At 39.5% G+C, this 19,649-nt stretch overlaps 1 protein-coding gene across 2 annotated transcripts in view; it reads right to left on the bottom strand.

The window, feature by feature from the left end:
* The window catches only part of CPQ (carboxypeptidase Q), a 410,614-nt gene that overhangs the window by 269,045 nt on the left and 121,920 nt on the right, over positions 1 to 19,649 (bottom strand). For both annotated transcript variants that reach the window (XM_084751322.1, XM_084751321.1), the window contains one exon: positions 3,142 to 3,349. In XM_084751322.1, the coding sequence (XP_084607448.1) occupies positions 3,142 to 3,349 (208 nt within the window). The remainder of the gene's footprint in view (positions 1 to 3,141; positions 3,350 to 19,649) is intronic.

Raw genomic sequence — 19,649 nt, forward strand, 5'->3', positions numbered from 1 at the left:
TACTGAGAAAATGCAAAAGAGATAGGTAAAGAGAAAGACTTTGGGTTTTGAAAACACTAAAATTGGCAGCTACCTAGAACACCCAGAGAAGAATAAATGGGTAGTAGGTACATGGGCCTTGAGCTTATGGCACAACATTTGTAAAGAATTGACAGAAAATACTTAGAATGTTTGAGTCTATGGCTAAAGAAATAAGGAAAAAAAGAGATGAAGATGAAGAGAAAAAGAAATGGAGAGGAAGGAGCAGTTGGATGAGAGAGACATAGGGAAAGAGAAGACCATGGGGGCAAGAGGGGCATAGAGGCAGAAAATGACATGGAGATGGACATGGGGGAGAGAGGAGCATAGGAAGCAGGGAGATGAAGGAGGGAAGGGCATGGGGAAATGGGACTCAAGGATAGAGAGGAATGGGAAAGAGGAATCATAGAAAGAGGGAAGGACATTGAGGAAGAGAGGGACTTAGGGAGAGGGAGGTAAAAAGGAGGGAGGGATGAAGGAAGGGAGGAACATGGGGGAAGAAGGAGGAGTTATAGAGGGCGAGAGGGAGGGACAGAGTGAGGTAAGAAGACAGAGGAGAGAGGGAGATAACGAGGGGGGCACAGGAAGAATGAGAGGCATGGGGGAAAGAGGCACATAAGGAGAGATATATTTGAAGAAAAAGTCCTGAACGTCCAGTGTATTTGAGAAATTGGGGGATACTTGTGATTCTAATAAGTTCCTTCCTAGTACGCACAAAAGCCACACTAAAGTACTCTGTGGTGGATGAAGGATAGGAATTACAGATAGAAATATAAAATACAGATGTACAGAAACTGGGTTTGTAGAACAAGTTATGAGGGAACAAAGAGATTTTTGTATTATCTTCATTTTTATTTCTCAGGATGAAAGAAGTAAATATGCTAATGTATCCAACTCTCTGAATGTTTACTTTTCTACCAAGAAATGGATGAAATGATGCCCCATCTGCATGGTCCTTCAGGTTGGTGTCACCATAAGTAATGTGGCATGTGTGAAGGTATTCAAAGACATGGTTTGTCATGGCCAGTATTATATTTACATTCCTATACATTGCCCAAATGGGGTTGTAGCATTAACAGGCCAGTGAAATATAGTTAACTATAAAAGCTCATGAAAAGCTGTAATCAGTCCAGATCCAGACACATGAAGAAAAGTTACTTTTACACAGTAAAAGTTGCTGACCCCAAGTTTTAAAGTCTAACATACAGAAGGCCCTTGCTGGGAAATTCTCATGCTAGGATACAGCCTAGGTTTCCAGATGTCTTTATTATGCTGAGAGGAAAAAAAAAAAAAGCAAGAAAAAAAAAAAAGAAAGCAAACAAAAAACAAGCCAAAGAGCCCTGGTGGATAGGTGCACAGTAAGTCATCAGGGAACACGTTAGTCTGATGAGTTGCAGTTCTTATATAAAGATCCTGGCTATGTTCCAGTTTCGCACAACATTAGCCTCATTCCATAATTTATGCTTCATGACAAGTGAAATCAGGGTGAATGACCACAGATTGCTGAGTCTGTTATTCCAAGGAGTAACTGAGGTATTCTGAAAAGCAAGCTAGCCATGTTTGGATTTCTCTCTTGGGACGATTAACCAACCAAAAGGATATGATCCAATCATTATTTCAACAGTCTTGAAGCCATTAAAGACTTTACAAAGAGCATTATTTTTAGCTCTGTGATGCTAGTGTAAGTAGAACTTCCTTGTGGGCGACTTTTAACCTGTACTATCCTGCTCCTCTGGGAAAACATCTTATCCCTGTAAAATAAAAACACTCTCCATTCTTCACTTTGTACTTCTGTACAACTGTTTTCTGACTGCAAATCCCAGCTGCTGACTTTATTTTAAGGAGTGAAGAGTACTAATTAAGGTCAGACAGCTGAGTCTTCAGCTCCAAAAAACAGTTATGAAGAATACAGTTTTCCTTTAGAACAGAAGCAAAAATCCAGTTCTGGGATCTGAATAAATTATTTGCAATTGCTTTCACATTTTTGACATCTTAGACATTGCATTAAATAGTGATTCTCTTATCTACATTTCTAAAGTATTTTATTTATATCAGTGTGTGACGGTGCTATTAAATCAGGCCAAATAGACACAGGTCAGTTTTTAGAGCTTTTATCCATTGCAATGCTGAATTTCTTTCTAGGCCTAGGATTCGATGAAGCACCTTGGCCTAAAAAGTGGGAACATGCTGGCAGTTTCACCTACTCAGGAGACTGGGACAGGAGAATCCTTTGAGCTCAATAGTTCAATCTCAGATTGGGCACATAGCAAAACCCTGGGGGTGGAGGGCAAAAATTTACCTCTTAAAAATTAAAAGTAGGGTCTTAGGGCTTAAGAGAACTTACAACTTTTGTAGATGACCAGATACCCTCAAGGCAGGTCACAACCATCTGTAATTCCAATTCCAAAATATATACATACAGGCAAACACTATACACACACAAAATATTTAATGTAATTGAAAATAAATAAATATGTTGTTATCATCTCAACAGATTCTGAAAAAGACAAGCCTTCCATTGTCCTGAGACAACACCACCATTTATTTATACAGACATATACACAAAACCAAGTATTTCACAAGTTTAATTCATTTAGGCTAAAAATCACTTTGTGTACTTATACTTATTTGCTTGTCCGTATAGGAGAATTACAGGGTCAGAGATGGTAAAGGCACATACAAGGAGTTCACACAGCATCCAGAAAGGCTTCTTTCTGTGACATGAGAAACATTCCCCATCACATCACCCACTCTGTTTTTATTTCACTTCTGTAGCAACATGAAAACAGCCTGGCCTCATCTGCGGTCATTAGGAATCTTGGATGAAACACAGACATGAACTCACTTCTTCCTCCAATGAAACACACAGTATGTTAATTATAGAAAGAATGTTATGGGATCATTTTGAATGTGGAAAAACTTCCAGAGAAATTCATAAAGGATGATTGGAATCCTAAAAAGGCCAAAGAAAATACTACAATCAAATTACCAAATGTGGAATGGAGAAGAAATTCCACGATCTATCAGTACTTTCATTTCGGTGGTTTGTTTTTATTTCTTAACATCTTCTTGTCCCTAGAAAATGAATTTTTAAACATATTTCAAACAAACATTGCAACTCACCTGTAAATGGAAAAAGAGGCTACTGATCTGATAAGGGATGCCACGGCCCCCACTTTGGCCGCCTCCACAGCTCCCTGCATGCGGTATTGCACTGTTGTCTTGTAGCCAGTGTAAGGCTGGTTATAAACAATGATCTTCCCTCTTGCCTCTGATGCCCTTCTCTGAAGTTCATCAAAAGAGGTTACAACCAGCACTTCTGCCGTGATGCCTAGAAGTAAAAGTCAAACAATTAACTTATGATTTCCCATCAGCCAGGTGGAATTGGCACACAAAAGGTCACGCATGTTCTGCAGCCTACATCTGACAAACTGAGTACAGAAGATTGAAGTGTGAGAGCTACTAACCACAGGAGCAAGAATGCAGAGTTAGTCAGCTGCCTAAGAGAGAGACAAGACATTCAAAATAACATAACATACAACCCAAGGTTTTTCAACTCACTCCACCAGTTGCCCTCAAGATTGCCTGAAATAAACCTTTCCATACTATCCTATCCTAAGAAATCATGGATTTCATCAGAGGACACCATTTATTTATTTATGTCAAAGACTTATTTATTTATTACCTAAACAATGTTCTGCCTGGATGTATGCTTCCATAACAAAGGAGGGCACCAGGTCACTTTATAGATGGTTATGAGCCACCATTTGGTTGGCGGCAATTGCACTCAGGACTTCTGAAAGAGCAGCCAGTGCTCTTAACCACTGATCTATATCTTTACAAATCTTAGCATTAATGAAACATGTATTTATTCCTTCATAATGCTATTTTGATATCTTACTAATCAACTGTCACAGGTGTAGTGGCCTGGGAAGAACACACTTAGAAGACAATATTTTCATAAACCCAACTTTTAACAATGTGCCTTTTCTCAGAACAATGAAAGTCAGCTCGTTTTCTTTCCTACTTTGGATAAAAACACCCCCGAAAGGATGCAGAAACAGCTTCTGCTTCACAACTTGAAATAATTAATCACCAAAAAAAAAAATCTCTTTGTTCTGTGCCCACTTCCTCATACCTCTTTCCCACTTTACCATACCTTTCCAATTAAAGGAAGAGAGATTTTGATCTTCTAAGAATTCATGCAAACACATGCACACATACACGCATACACACAGGCACATATACACACCTACACACTCACACACATGTGCAGGCATACAATACATACACATACATGCACATACATACCTGCATGTACATATGCATATGTACACACATAAGTAATGCAAATTTACCTATACACTCACATACATTCAGAGAGGAAAGACACATGGCTAAATCTAACTAAAAGATATCTATTCTGGTTTTGCTTTATGTATATGCTGCAAATTGAATTTAAGACCTATGCTAGAGAAACACTTAAATGCTAAGCTATGGTCACAGGCCCTGACATCTATTACTCTATGGCCTTAGGTATACAATCATTAAATATATCAGTAAAATTTGATGTGACAAGAATGTATCTGTTATATTGTCTTAATATTATAAACTTGAGAATTAGGGTGTTGGTTTTTTTTCTGAGGAATTGTTTTATTTTGAAAGTTTAAAAGACGTCATTATGATCCCAAATGGCAGCACTGATCACACACCACGTCTGATCAGCAGGACAGCCACAACTAAACAGTGAGCTAAAGACTAAACTGAGAGCTACAAAACACAAGTGTTGATGATTACCAGGTGATCAGGGTTTATACTGTGTAGACCATGGGTGGGTCAAAGCACTAAATACCCAGGTAACCCACAGAAATTTCCCTGGGGACAATCGACAATAGCAGTCATCTTGAGAAAGACTGTGAGACACCTCATGCAGCCTTGGGCTCAGATCTCTCTCTGCACACCTGCTGTTTACTGACCTGGCCATCTTGGACACAGAGCAGACAGGCAGATCTGAGTCTGGGCACCAGCCACAATCTACATTAGTTGCTATGCTGCCAGCAGCTTTGGGCTCAGACTTCTCTCTGCCCCGCAGCTGCTTACCAGCCTGGCCCCTTTGGAACACAGCAGATAAGTGGACCCATGCCATCTCAAGAAAGACTGTGGAGCACCAGTGCAGCTTTGAGCTCAGATCTCTCTCCTCTCATCTGATGCTTACTGGCCTGGCCCATCTAGGACAGAGAGCAGACAGGCAGAGCTGAGTATGAATGGGCCACAACCCACATTAGCTGCCATCTTGAGGTCTGTGGGGCACTGGAGCAACTTTGGGTTTGGATCTCTCTCTGCCCACCAGCTGCTTAACAGCCTGGCCCATCTGGGACACAGAGAAGCTAGGCTGGGCTGAGTCTGGTGTGGACCACAACCTACATTTGCTGCCATCTTAAGATCTGTGGGGCATCCAAGCAGATTTGGGCATGGATTTCTCATAGCCTCTCCCCCAGCTGCTTAATGGCCTGGACCAATTGGAACACAGAGTAGATGGACAGAGCCCTGTTTATTTGCCTGGCCCATGTTGGACACAAAGCAGAAAGGCAGAGCTGAGTCTGGGCACCAGCCACAATCTACATTAGCTGCCATGCCACAAACAACTCTGGGCTCAGATTTCTCTCTGTCCAGCAGAGAGGAATGTGGGGCACCTGAGAGGCTTTGGGTTTAGAACTCTCTCAGCCTGTTCCTCTTCTGCCTGACCCAACTGAGATACAGACAGGGAAGCCAGCAGAGCTGAACTGTGGTGCAGGCTCCAACATCCACTGTCCTGAGAAGGCCCCTGGGGAACCATATCAAACAATCTTTGGCTTAGAGCTCCTGTTGGTTGCTCTCAACCTGACTGGCTCATGTGGGACACAGACAGCAACCTCATTGGAGGAAACTTTATGTCTGCTAACACTAGAGACAACCTGATAGCTAAAGACCAGTGCAAGAAGACAAGCAGCATAACTCAGAGCCGTGTAACACCACCAGAAGCCAGTGACCCTACCACACAAGCCCTGGAGATATGAACACCTATAAAGCACAAGAAGATGACTTTAAATCTGAGGTGATGAAAATGATAGAAGCCTAAAGGAGGAAATAAATCACTCAAATAAAGACAGGAAAATACATCGACACAGATGAAGGGAATTGAATAAATCCTATAAAGAATTATAGGAAAATACATTCAGATGAAGGACTTGAATAAGTCTTATAAATAATTACAGGAAAATTCAATCAAACAGGAGAAAGAAATGAAAGAGAGAAAGAAAACTATTCAAGTTCTAAAGAGGGAATTAGAAGCAACAAAGAAAATGCAATCTGAGGCAATCTTAGAGTTGTAAAACATAGGGAAGAGAACTGGAACCACAGACCCAAGCAGTGCCAACGAAATTGAAGAGATGAAAGGAAGAATCTCAAATATGGGAGACATGATCAAAGTTATCAATACATCAGTTAAAGAAAACATTAAAAATAAAAAGTTCATGACACAAAACTCAAGAAATCTGGAACACTATGAGGAGAACAAATCTAAAAAGTAATAGAAATAGGAGAAGACTCTGCGTTCCAAGACCCAGAAAACATTTTCAACAAAATCATAGAAGAAAACTTTCCCAACCTAAAGAAAGAAATGCCCATAAATATACAAGAAGCTTAAAGAACTACAAATAGATTTGACCAGAAAAGAAAATCCCCCTGCCACATAATAATAAAAATATTAAATGTACAGAACAAAAAAAGAATATTAAAAGTTGTGAGAGAAAAAGGCCAAGTCACATATAAAAACAAACCCTTCAGAATTGCACCTGACCTCTCAACAGAGATTAGGAAATCCAGAAGGGCCTGAACAGATGTCATGCAAACGTTAAGAGACCACAGATGCAACCCAGACTACTATACTCAGCAAAATTTTCAATTACAGTACATGGAAAACATGATATTCCATGGCAAAACCAAGTTTTAACAGTACCTAATCACAAATCAAGCCATACAGAAGATACTAGAAGGAAAATTCTAACCCAAGGAGTCTAACTACACTCAGGAAAACTGAGGAAACAAAGAACCCTTCATCCACAAATCCAAAAGAAAGGAAACTCTCTCTCTCTCTCTCTCTCTCTCTCTCTCTCTCTCTCTCTCTCTCTCTGTGTGTGTGTGTGTGTGTGTGTGTATGTATGTGTGTGTGTGTCCCATTACCCACATCAAAATAACAGGAACTAACAACCACTGGTCATTAATAGCTCTCAGCATCAAATGGCTTCAACTCCCCAGTAAACAGACAAGGGCTGACAGAATGGACTCAAAAAACAGGACCAATCATTCATCTGCATACAAGAAACACACCTCAGCAATAAAGATAGACATTGCCTTGGAGTAAAGGGCTAGAAAACTGTATTCCAAGCAAACAGACCCAAGAAGAAAACTGGAGTAGCCATTCTATTATCTAATAAAATAGACTTTTAACTAAAACTAATCAAAAGAAGGACACTTCATACTCATCAAAGGAAAAACACACTAAGATGATATCTCAATTCTGAACATCTATGCTCCAAATGTAGGAGCACCTACATTCATAAGAGAAATGTTATTAAAGCTTAAATCAAACATTGAACCCTACACATTAATAATGGGAAACTTCAATACCCTACTTTTCCCAATAGACAGATCATCAAGTCATATCAAGACTCAGTGTATCCTCTTCCTCTGAGGCCAGACAAGGCAGCCCAGCTACGAGAAAGTGATCCAAAAGCAAGTAATACAGTCCATGTCATAGATAGCCCCTACCCCACTTGGCACATAAGGCCAAGCTCCTCTTCAGTTACATATGTGTCAGGGGCCTAGGTCCAGACCATGCATGCTCTGTGGTTGGTGCTTCAGTTTCTGCAAGGCCCCATGGGCCTAGGTTAGTTGACTCTTTTGGTCTTCTTGTAGAGTTCTTATCGCCTCCAGGTCCTTCTAGCTTTTCTCCAACTCTTTCACAAGACTTTCTGAACTCTGGCTAATGTATGGCTGTGGGTTTCAGCATTTATTTTGATGTTCTGCTGGGTGGAGACGCTCAGAAGACAGTTATACTAGACTCTTGTCTACAAGCATGGCAGAGTATTATTAATAATGGCAGGGGCTGGCTTTCTCCTACGTGATGGGACTCAGTTTGGGCTAGCTATAGTTGGCCATTCCTTCAATCTCTGCTCCATCTTTATCCTTGAGTATCTTATAGGCAGGGTAAATTTCAGGTCTAAGGGTTTGTGAGTGGTTTGTTGTCCCCTTCCCTCCACTGGAATGCCCGCCTGGCTAGGAGGTCTTTATGTCCCCTGCTGCTAGGAGTCTCAGCTAGAGTCATCCCCATATCCTCCCAGACCTGTCACAAGTCTCCAGCTTATCTCAGAGATGTCCCCCTTGGCTTCCCTTCTCACTCCCAACCCTCTCACCTCTCACCCTTGTTCTCCCCACAAATGATCCCCATCCTCATTCCTCTCTCCTACACCCTCTCCAACCTAGTTCCCTGAGATGGCTCAGCTACTAAAGGATAAGCTCACAACCAAAAAATACAAAAGTTTTATGTATTTTTAAACATTTTTTATAATTTTCAGTTAATTGGAACTGTTTCAAGCCCTCAAAGTTTCTTATAGGAAACTTTGTAAATTCCTCCTGTCAGACTTGTTATGAGTTTGAGAAGTTCTAATTTATATTTTTCATTTATCGGGCACTTGGTAGTCTTCTAAAAATTATTGTTAACTTTCTTTTCCAGCTTCTATAATCCTAAGTATAGAATCTTTCTTTTGTCTCTAATGTCCAGCATGAAATCATGACCTTGTAGAAGGCCTGTAACTTGTTAATGTGAAGCTTTAAGGGCGTTCTTCCTGGTGAAGTATGTTGTAAATCATATAGTTTGTAAAAAAAAAAAAAAGGGCTATCTTTCATCTCCTTTGCTATAAAATTTCAGTTTACTTACCCCTTTAGGCCAAAGCTTGACTTTTGGAAAACAACTGTTTTCCTGTCTCCATGACTGTGATCTCAGGAAAGGCCAACCATTCCAGGGATTTAGTTATATTGGATTATTACCCAAGAGGAGATCACATAGTAAGGGCAAGAAGCTGGACTTCCCTTTGGGTAGGTGGGGTTGGACTGTTTCCTATTTGTGGGTAAGTCTTCTAAAATCAGAACCATTTTTTTTAACAACCCACATTGAGTCACCTGTCTTAAGGCCTAGAGACATAGCTTTTGGTTATATGGTAGAAACCATAATAAAACACTATTGTCTTCTTTTTTAAACTGTTCTTGAGAGAAAGCATTCAGAAGAGATGGAGAATTGGCCAGTCTATGTCTGTTTCCTCAGGACAGGTGACTCTACCCAGAGCCACGTGGTGAGCACTATGCTTTAGAGGAAGCCCACAACAGTAGTCAAAGGCAGGGTAAATGGCTTAGAAATTTTGAATAGGAAAATAAGGTGTGCAAAAAAAAAAAGATTCTGAAAAATTCTGTAATCTTTGTAACATAATAGTTAGTAGGCAAGAGAGGTACTCTTGATATTTTTGTCATTTCCATGGTCTCTTTGGAAATCAATGTCCATAATCCTTTTCATCATTCTTTTTTTCAAATGCATATGCACATATACACATATATATAATAAACTAAATAAAGTAAGAATAGTTATGAAACAATAAAGAATGTAAAAGTTATATTCAAAATGCTTAGCTCATTTGTATTTGGCAAACTTGAAGAAAATACTATCTATTCTATCTAGGTGAGTCTAAAGTTTTATGGCTAAATTATTCTTCATCATATCTTGTATTTATTTACTTTAAAACATCTTTCTAGATATTAAAACTTTTTTAAAAACCCTAACTTAAACCTAACTGTGAAACTATAACTATCTCATCTTCAACCCCATCAGAGACGTGAAAGAATAAGATTATTACTTAAGTAGGAAGTGCAGGCAAGCAGCTTCCAAAACTAAGAGATATCAGACAATTTGCTGCCTGGTAAAGTCACCCATTCTCTATATATAATATTCGAGTATCATCTTCAGCCTTTTGGCCCCATATACCTGGCAGACATAATTGTAAAGTGGGAAATATGAAGGGCTTGCTTACCATGCCATGGCAGATCTTGGCAGTCAAGTTAGCTTGAGTCCAAGTCTTGTCCATTTTGGACAGCATATTGCTTAAAGAGTGCTGGGGCCCTTTTGCCCAGTGGCTAGTTTTCTATTAATGTAGCTATCTCCAAAAGGAGATTTTATGATGCTCACCTTCATTGAGGTAGGCTGGAAGTGTTGCCAGGAGCTAACATGTTTCAAGTCAAAAAAGGCCTTGAATTAATAAAAATATCTTTAAATGCCATATTCTGTAGGTCTCTGAAGTTTTGGGGGACCATTATCTTTATATTTACATAGTATATAATTATATCTATCTATCTATCTATCTATCTATCTATCTATCTATCATCTATCATCTGTCTATTTATCATCTATCTATCTATCTATCTATCTATCTATCTATCTATCTGTCATCTATCATCTATCTTATCTATGGTAAATATGAATAGGCAAATGTTGTTTGTTTCTAGATATTTACTATCTATTCAATCTAGGAAGTATATTTCTGTGATAAACTAGACTAATATCTGCCATGACTATGATTCTGACTGATTAATCATTAATTTGTATAAGTTAATTATCCTAAACAGTTTGTAATGGCAGCTTTTAGCAGTCTTATAAGTCTGGCCCCAGAGCAGTGGTTCTCAACCTCTGGGTCTCAACTTCTTTGGAAGATGAACAATTCTTTCACAGATATCCACTAAAGCCACCAGAAAATATGGATATTTAAATTACAATTCATAATAGTAGCAAATTTACAGTTATGAAGTAAAAATGAGAGAAATTTTATGATTGGGGTGACCACAGCATGAGGAACTGTATTAGAGGGTCAAAGCATTAGGAAGGTTCAGAATGACTGTCATAGAGGGAAGCCCTCTGCCATATTGCCAACCTTGGCTTTAGTGTATTGTAACAGCTCATGATTTATAAGCAGTAGCCTGGAAAAAAAACTGAGGTCAACTTTGACAGGTATCATATAGGTGTTTGTTTGTTTTTTCCTTTTTATTCTTCATTAAAATGATAACCCTAAGCTTTTAATTTAATATATTCTACATGTATTATAGGACACAGAAGTGCAGCTGTCAGGAAGTGCATGGTCCTGGTATGCAAATGGCCAAAATTTCAAATTTTAGCTTTAGTACCAACTTGTTACATAAACATAACTCTTTACACTTCAGTATCCTCAGAAAAACTGCTCTGGAACATTGTGAGCATTGTGACAATTGCATAACCAATAATCACTCAAATATAGACATCAGCATTAGCAGTTACTCTGATTAAGAGAAATATGAATGGTCCTCAGAAATATACATTTGTAAGCTATTACAATTTCCAGTTACTTAGCATTTGTACACACATAAATGTGTGTCACATATAGATGAGTCCTATTTTACACTCATAAAACTTAATGATAAAGGCAAAAATGTCTGACATGTACCTTATGTAATCATAGTGGTTACAATTAGATACCGTTATGAGCTGTGCCAAAATTAAGGATGCTAAGTGGACTAAGAGTTGTAAATAGAATGCAGTTTTGAATAGAAACTTCAGGGCAGGCCTTGTTGTGGACATTTCATTGTTGTTGGAGGATTTTGTGAATACCCTTGTAGAATGGGAGAGCAGGACGAAGAGGGAGGAGAGTAAGAGTAAAGCTGCTGAGAATTTCGCTTGGGCTAGAATGTCAAAACATGGCCAGGAGAAGTTTCCCAGATGGCTTTATTTTATCCCATTCAATTTGGGCCAACTTCCTACGATGTGTGGTGCTGTGTACACACCCTGCTTTCCCAAATGTGGCTGCTGAGTACTGTCACCTGGCTTGTGACCTCGGGAGGAGGTCATCATCATGACTCACATCTGTTACAAGACTGTCATTAACAAGTCCCTTGGGGCCAGCAGCTATCGGCTCTTCTTAATGGTCTGAGCTGTAGTTACTTAGAGCTCTATTCCATGTGGTTGCTTAAGTGTAAATATACATCAATTATCATTAAATAGCATTAAAAATCTAGTTTCTCTGTCACATTAGTAATATTTTGAGGGCTCAGTGGCCACAGAGGGCTGGTGGCTGAGGTGTCAGCTCTGGGGTCAACCATCTATGTCACTGCAAGAGGTTCTCTCACTGTTTATTATTTTGCATGTTTCTATCTCTGACTTTTTGGGAGTGTGACTTTCAGTTTTAGATCTTTCTTGTTGTTTTAATTTGTTTTGGTGCTAGATGTAGAATTTTGTGTAAAGGGAGGATGTTTAGGCAAGTGTTTTTCTGTTCTGGAATCTGAGTTCCTGTAAGTGAAGTTTATATTTCTATTCAGACGTCCTGAGTATCTTTGAGCTATTGCTTTGTGTATGTGTCCTGGAGGAGTGCTATGAGAATTAGATTCCCCAGTGACTACGGAAGGATTAGCAAGTTTTGTAGGTCAAGTTACACACTCAGGATATGCTTTAGACCCAGAAAATGATATTTTATTTGAAGCAGTTTCAATCAAGGGACATGGACTAATCAACTACACTCCCATACTGCCAGGCACAGTGCTAGTTCCCTGAAATGAACATGACCCCAAATCCCAAGGAGACCATCTTTGGGCAATAGAGAGAGCCCAAAATAGAGTTTCACTTGTCTTTCACACTGCTATACCTAGAGTGTCCTGAAAGCCTGGAAAGAGCTGAATATATATGTAGGCCTTACAGACTGTAGAAGTAAGAAGATAGACCAGAAAACAGGGAGTCCAGGAAATGTTCCTCAAAAGTGGTGATTTTCAATGGGATCTTGGTGGAAAGTGAATTGTTCTGATGATGAAGTTGAGAAAATGGAGTCCTTAAGACACGATGTTCTAGAGCGTGAATAAAGACTCCATGCACAAAACTAGAGGACAAAAAGAATGAGAACTTTAAAGCCATCACTGATGAAGTCTAAAATAAAAGTGAATGTGTTTATAGTGGTAGACAGGCTTGGAATGAGAGAAGTGGGGAAGGGGCAGATCTTTCTCAGTAGTTTATGTACTCCTAGCAGAAGTACTGTGGAATTTTGAATGAGCTAAGCTGGAGAGTGAGATGCCAATAGTAGTGAAAGTTTTGGGAAGGCAGGATTTCTAAAAGTCTAAAATAAAGGCAATAAGGATCTGAAATGAGAACATACTACAGGATGAGACAAGAGACTTGCTCTGGAGTTTCCAAGATGGTGGCACCTAGCAAGCACTGTATCTGATCTACTGCACAGAGACGAGGGACTTGAATGGAGCCACATAATGCTAAATCTAGGGAACTTTAGGTGCATGGGGTCCCACACAGCCAGTGGGCCTGGCCCTGGGTCAAGCAATAGACCACGGAGGTCCTGAACCCACTTTCCGGACACTTGAACAGAACCCACCTCCAGGCTGCAGCTGGCAGAGAAAGCCTGAATTCAGTGTGTGGGTCAGTGCCAGAGCCCCTGGCATGTGGATGTCACAGGGAAATAGGAGAAGCTGCCCTTGGCCCAATCCGCCCACCCCACGCAAACCGAGGACCCTGCTCCACATGGAACACAGGCAACTGGGTCCAAATAGCTCAAAGAGAGTGGTACGCAGCCCAGGTCAAATGGGCCTACATTGGAACAGAGTGCAGGGGACAGAGCCTACAGATCCAAGCAGTTAGAACCCAGCTTGGAAACTTTACACAGCCCCAGCAGGATCTCCTACCAAGCTGGGTCCACCTAGCTCAGAGAGAGAGAGAGAGAGAGAGAGAGAGAGAGAGAGAGAGAGAGAGGCACCCAAATTAGAACTGAATGCAGGGTACTGAGCAGCTGGGTCCACCTAGCTCAGAGAGAGCGGCGTGCATGCCGCAGGGCCAAAGCCTGCAGACCCGAGCAGTTAAAACCCAGCTTGGACATGTCACACAGCCTTGGGAGGATCTCCCATGCATCTAGGTCTACCTAGCTTAGAGAGAGCACATGCAGTCTGCTGGGCAGAACAGACCCAAATTGGAGCTGGAATCAGGGTACTGAGCCTGTAGATCCAAGCAGTTAGAACACAGCTTGGATACTTCACATAGCCCCAGCAGGATCTCCCACATACTCAGGAGAGACTAGACCCCCTGAGGTGTCTATAGGCTGGTCTAAAAGGCACCCATAACTCAGTGGGTCTGAGCCGGGGGTTGGGGGGTCTTGATTACAGGACCAAGAAAAGTTCAGGCAGCTGGGAGCCACTTGCACAGCCAGAGCTTGCCAGCCTTGATCTGAGACCCCCGTAACAGCTGGCCTGAGTTGCTTCAGTAACGTGAAAGGGACCAGTCAGAAGCATATCTCTGCTGACCTAGCCCAGAGTCTAAGGTGTAGAGCAAAGTCTCCAGGAGTGGAAACTAGGTCACCTGCCTGTTCCAGGGAAAACCTCCCTGATCCCCACAGGCAAGAGCACGCAACCTATAATCAATCACTAATTATCCACTCTCAGCAACCAGAGAAGGACACCAGAAGCCACACCCCATCAACAGAAACAGCAAAATGACTAAAGGACAGCATAAGAATGCAAACAACAAAAAACAAAACAGCTCAGCATCTCCAGATCCCAGATGTCCCAAAGAAAATAACCCTGAGAACCCAAACACAATTGAAATACAAGAAAACAACCTCAAGTCCTTAGTAAGGAAGATGATAATGTGTTTGGGTTCAAGCAGATTGAAGTCATAAAAGAGACATATAAAAAAGCACTGGAAGAATTTCAGGAAAATACAAACAGACAGATGAAGGAAATCAATAAAACACTTCAAGATCTAAAGATGAAAATGGAATCTATGATAAAGGAACATGTGACCAAGAGGTCTTAGAGAAGAAAGCAGCCAACAAAGAGATGACCTTCTTTAACAGAATCCAAGAAATGAAGGAATGAATTTCAGAACTTGAAGATACAATCATAGAACTTGAAACAATCATCAAACAAAATGCTAAATCCGAAAAGTTCCTGACACAGAACATCCAAGAAATCAAGGACACCATGAAAAGATGAAAGCTGAGAATAATAAGCATTGAGGAAAGAGAAGATGCCTGACTCTATGTCCCAGAAAATATCTTCAACAAAATCATAGAAGAAAAATTTCCCAATCTGAAGAGAGGGATGCATATGAACATACAAGAGGACTACAGAACATCAAATAGAATAGACCAAAAAAGAAAATCTTCCCATCACATAATAATAAAAACATAAAATATATAGAACAAAGAAAAATATTAAAAGCAGCAAGAGAAAAAGACAGAGTAACTTACGATGACAAACCTATCTGAATTATACCCGACTCCTCAGCTGAAACCGTGAAAGCCAGAAGAGCCTGGACAGAAGTCCTGCAACCCCTAAGAGACCACAGATTCCAGGCTAGACTATTATACCCAGTGAAATTATCAATAATCATTGATGGAGAAAACAAAATATTTCATGATGGAAACAAATTCAAACAGTACCTATCCAGAAATCCAGCTTTACAGAAGTTACTAGAAGAAAACTCCACCCCACACGTATGAGGTACAACCAAACCTACACAGGAAATTGATAACTACACAATCATAAAATCACACCCTCAGAAACTCTCTACTGTAACAAGGATCAAAATGAAGGGACTTAACAGTCACTGGCCATTAATATCTCTCAACATTAACGGTCTCAATTTTCCAATAAAAAGACACAGCCTAAGTGAGCAGATGTATAAACAAGACCTAACATTCTTATGCATCCAAGAAACACATCTCACCCACAAGGACAGACATTACCTCAGGGTAAAAGGCTGGGAAAAATATTCCAAGCTAATAATCAACCAAAATTAATCAAAAGGGACAAGGAGAGACACTTCATACTCATCAAGGGTAAAGTCAACCAAGATGACATCACAATTCTGAACATCTATGCTCCCAATACAAGGACACCCACATTTGTAAAAGAACTATTAACAAAGATTAAACCACTAATTGATCTCCACACAGTAATAGTGGGAGACTTCAACACCCAACTTTCACTTAAGGATAGGTCATTGAAACAGAAACTAAGCCGAGATGTAACATAACTAACCAAAGTCATGAATCAAATGGATCTAACAGATGTTTACAGAAGTTTCCACCCAAACACAAAGGACTATACTTTCTTCTCAGCACCACATGGAACCTTCTCCAAAATTGATCACATAGTAGGTCACAAAGCAAGCCTCAACAGATACAAGAAGATTGAGTTAGTACCTTGTATCCTATCAGATCACCATGGTCTAAGGCTGGACTTCAACAACAACAGAAATAACAAAAAGTCTACTCACACTTGGAAACTAAACAACTTTCTGCTTAATGACACCTGGGTCTGGGAAGAAATAAAGAAAATAATAAAGGACTTCCTGAAATTCAATGAAAATTAATGAACAACATACCCGAATTTGTGGGACACAGTGAAAGCAGAGCTAAGAAGAAAATTTATAGCACTAAAAGCCTTTAAAAAGAAATTGGAAGCATCCCACATAAGCAACTTAACAACACATCTGGAAGCCCTAGGAAAAAAAAGAAGCAGAAACACCCAAGAGGAGTAGACATCTGGAAATAATCAAACTCAGGGCTGAAATCAATAAATTAGAAACAAAAAGAACAATTCAAAGAATCAACAAAACCAGGAGCTGGTTTTTTGAGAAAATCAACAAGATAGACAAACTGTTAGCCAAACTAACTAAAATGTAGAGAGATACTATCCAAATCAACAAAATTAGAAATGAAAAGGGAGACACAACAACAGACACTGAAGAAATACAAAGAATCATAAGATCCTACTTTAAAGGCATATATGCCAGAAAATTTAAAAATCTAAGGGAAATGGACAATTTTCTTGATTGATTCCACTTGACAAAATTAAATCAAGATCAGATAAACAAATTAAGTAGTCCTATTTCTCCTATAGAAATAGAAACAATCATTGATAGTCTCCCAACCAAAAAGAGCCCAGGGCCAGATAGTTTCAGTGCAGAATTCTACCAGACCTTCAAAGAGGAGCTAATACTGATACTCTTCAAACTACTCCAAAAGATAGAAATGGATGGAACATAACCAAAATCTTTCTATGAGGCCACACCCACATTGATACTTAAACCTCACAAAGACCGAACAAAAAAGGAAAACTTCAGACCAATTTCTCTTATGAACATAGATGGAAAGATACTCAATAAAATACTTGTAAAATGAATACAAGAACATATCAAAGATATTATTCATCATGACTGATAGGCATCATTCCAGGCATGCAGGGATGGTTTAATATATGGAAATCCATCAATGTCATACACCATATAAACAGACTAAAAGAAAAAAAAACACATGATCATCTCCTTATATACAGAAAAAGCATTGGACAAAATACAACACTCATTCATGTTTAAAGTGTTGGAGAGATCCGGGATACGAGGCACATACCTAAACATAATAAAGGCTATATTCAGCAAGGCAATAGCCAATATCAAGTTAAATGGAGAGATACTCATGGAAATTCCTCTAGAATTGGGGACCAGACAAGGCTGCCCACTATCTCCATATTGCTTCAATATAGTTCTTGAAGTTCTAGCCACAGTAATAAGACAACAAAAGGAGATCAAGGGGATCCAAATGAGAAAGGAAAAAAATCAAATAGTCTCTGTTTGCTGATGATATGATAGTGTACATAAGTTACCCCCAAAATTTCACCAGAGAACTCCTACAGATGATAAACACATTCAGCAAATTGGACAGATACAAAATTAACCCAAAAAAATCAGTGGCCTTTCTATATACTAGTGACAATCATACAGAGGAAAAAATTAGTAAATCTACACCCTTCACATTAGCCACAAGCAATATAAAATATCTAGGAGTTACTCTAACCAAGCAAGTGAAGGACTTGTTTGAAAAAACTTTAAGTCCCTGAAGAAATAGATTGAAGACAACTTGAGAAGATGGAGGGATCTCCCTTGTTCATGGATCAGGAGAATTAACATAGTAAAAATGGTCATCTTACAAAAAGCAATTTGCGGATTCAATGCAATCCCTATCAAAATACCTACATGATTTTTTAAAGACATTGAAAGGTCAATCTCAACTTAATATGGAAAGACAAAAAAAAAAAAAAAAACCCAAACAAACCAGAATAGCTAAAACAATTTTATACAATAAAAGATCCTCAGGAGGACTCTCCATACCTGAACTCAAGCTGTACTAAGGAGTAATAGTAATTAAAACAACATGGTACTGGCACAGCAATAGGCTGGTTGATCCATGGAATCGAATTGAAGACCCAGAAATGAATCCATACACATTTAGTCACTTGATGTTTGAAAAAGAAGCCAAATCTATTCAGTGGAAAAAGGATAGCATCTTCAACAAATGGTGCTGGTCTAACTGAATGTCTACATGTAAAAAAATGCTATTTAGACCCATATTTGTCACCATGCACAAAACTCAAGTTCAAGTGGATTAAAGATCTCAACATAAAACCAGAGACACTAAATTGGTTAGAGGAAAAAGTAAGGAAGAGCCAGGAGCACATTGGCACAGGAGACAACTTCTTAAACAAAACACCAACAGCCCAGGCCTTCAGGTGAACAATTAATAAATGGGACCTCAAGAGGCTGAGAGGCTTCTATAAGGCAGGAGACACTGTCAACAGAACAAAGTGACAGCCTACAGACTGGGAAAAGTTCTTCACCAACCCTACATCTCACAAAGGTCTAATTTCCAAAATATATAAAGAACTCAAGAAATTAAATACCACCAAACCAAATAATCCAATTAAGAAATGGGATCAGAACTAAACAGAGAATTCTCAACAGAGGAATATTGAATGGCTGAGAAACACTTAAAGAAATGCTCAATGTCTTTAGTCATCAGAGAAATGCAAATCAAAACAACTCTGAGATTCCATCTTACACCCACCAGAATGGCTAAGATCAAAAATTCAAGTGATACCACATGCTGGTGAGGATGTGGAGAAAGAGGAACACTCCTTCATTGCTAGTGGAAATGCAAACTAGTACAACACTTTGGAAATCTATCTGTCGCTTTCTCAGAAAACTGGGAATAGGGCTTCCTAAAGACCCAGGTATTCCACTTCGTGGAATATACCCAGAAGATGCTCCAGCACACAACAGGGATATATGCTCAACCGTGTTCATAGTAGCCTTATTCATAATAGCCAGAACATGGAAACAGCGTAAGTGTCCCTCAGTAGAAGATTGGATAAAGAAACTGTGGTACATTTATACTATGGAATACTACTTAGCTATTAAGAACAAGGAATTTCTGAAATTTGTGGGCAAATGGATTGAGCTAGAAATGATCATAATGAGTGAGTTAACCCAGAAGCAGAAAGACTCAAATGATATATACTCACTTATATCTGGACACTAGCCCAATGGGCATTTCCCTTGAAAGTATTCACTTATCAGGAAAGTAGAACAGAGGGGGGACATCCTATTGGGACTTTAGGTGAGAGAAGCATGGGAGAATGGGAAATAGAAGGATCCAGAGGGTCCTAGAAACCTACAAGTAGAACATTATGAC

The sequence above is a fragment of the Acomys minous genome (genome assembly GCF_964271855.1).
Source record: "Acomys minous genome assembly, chromosome: 12".
NCBI lineage: Eukaryota > Metazoa > Chordata > Mammalia > Rodentia > Muridae > Acomys > Acomys minous.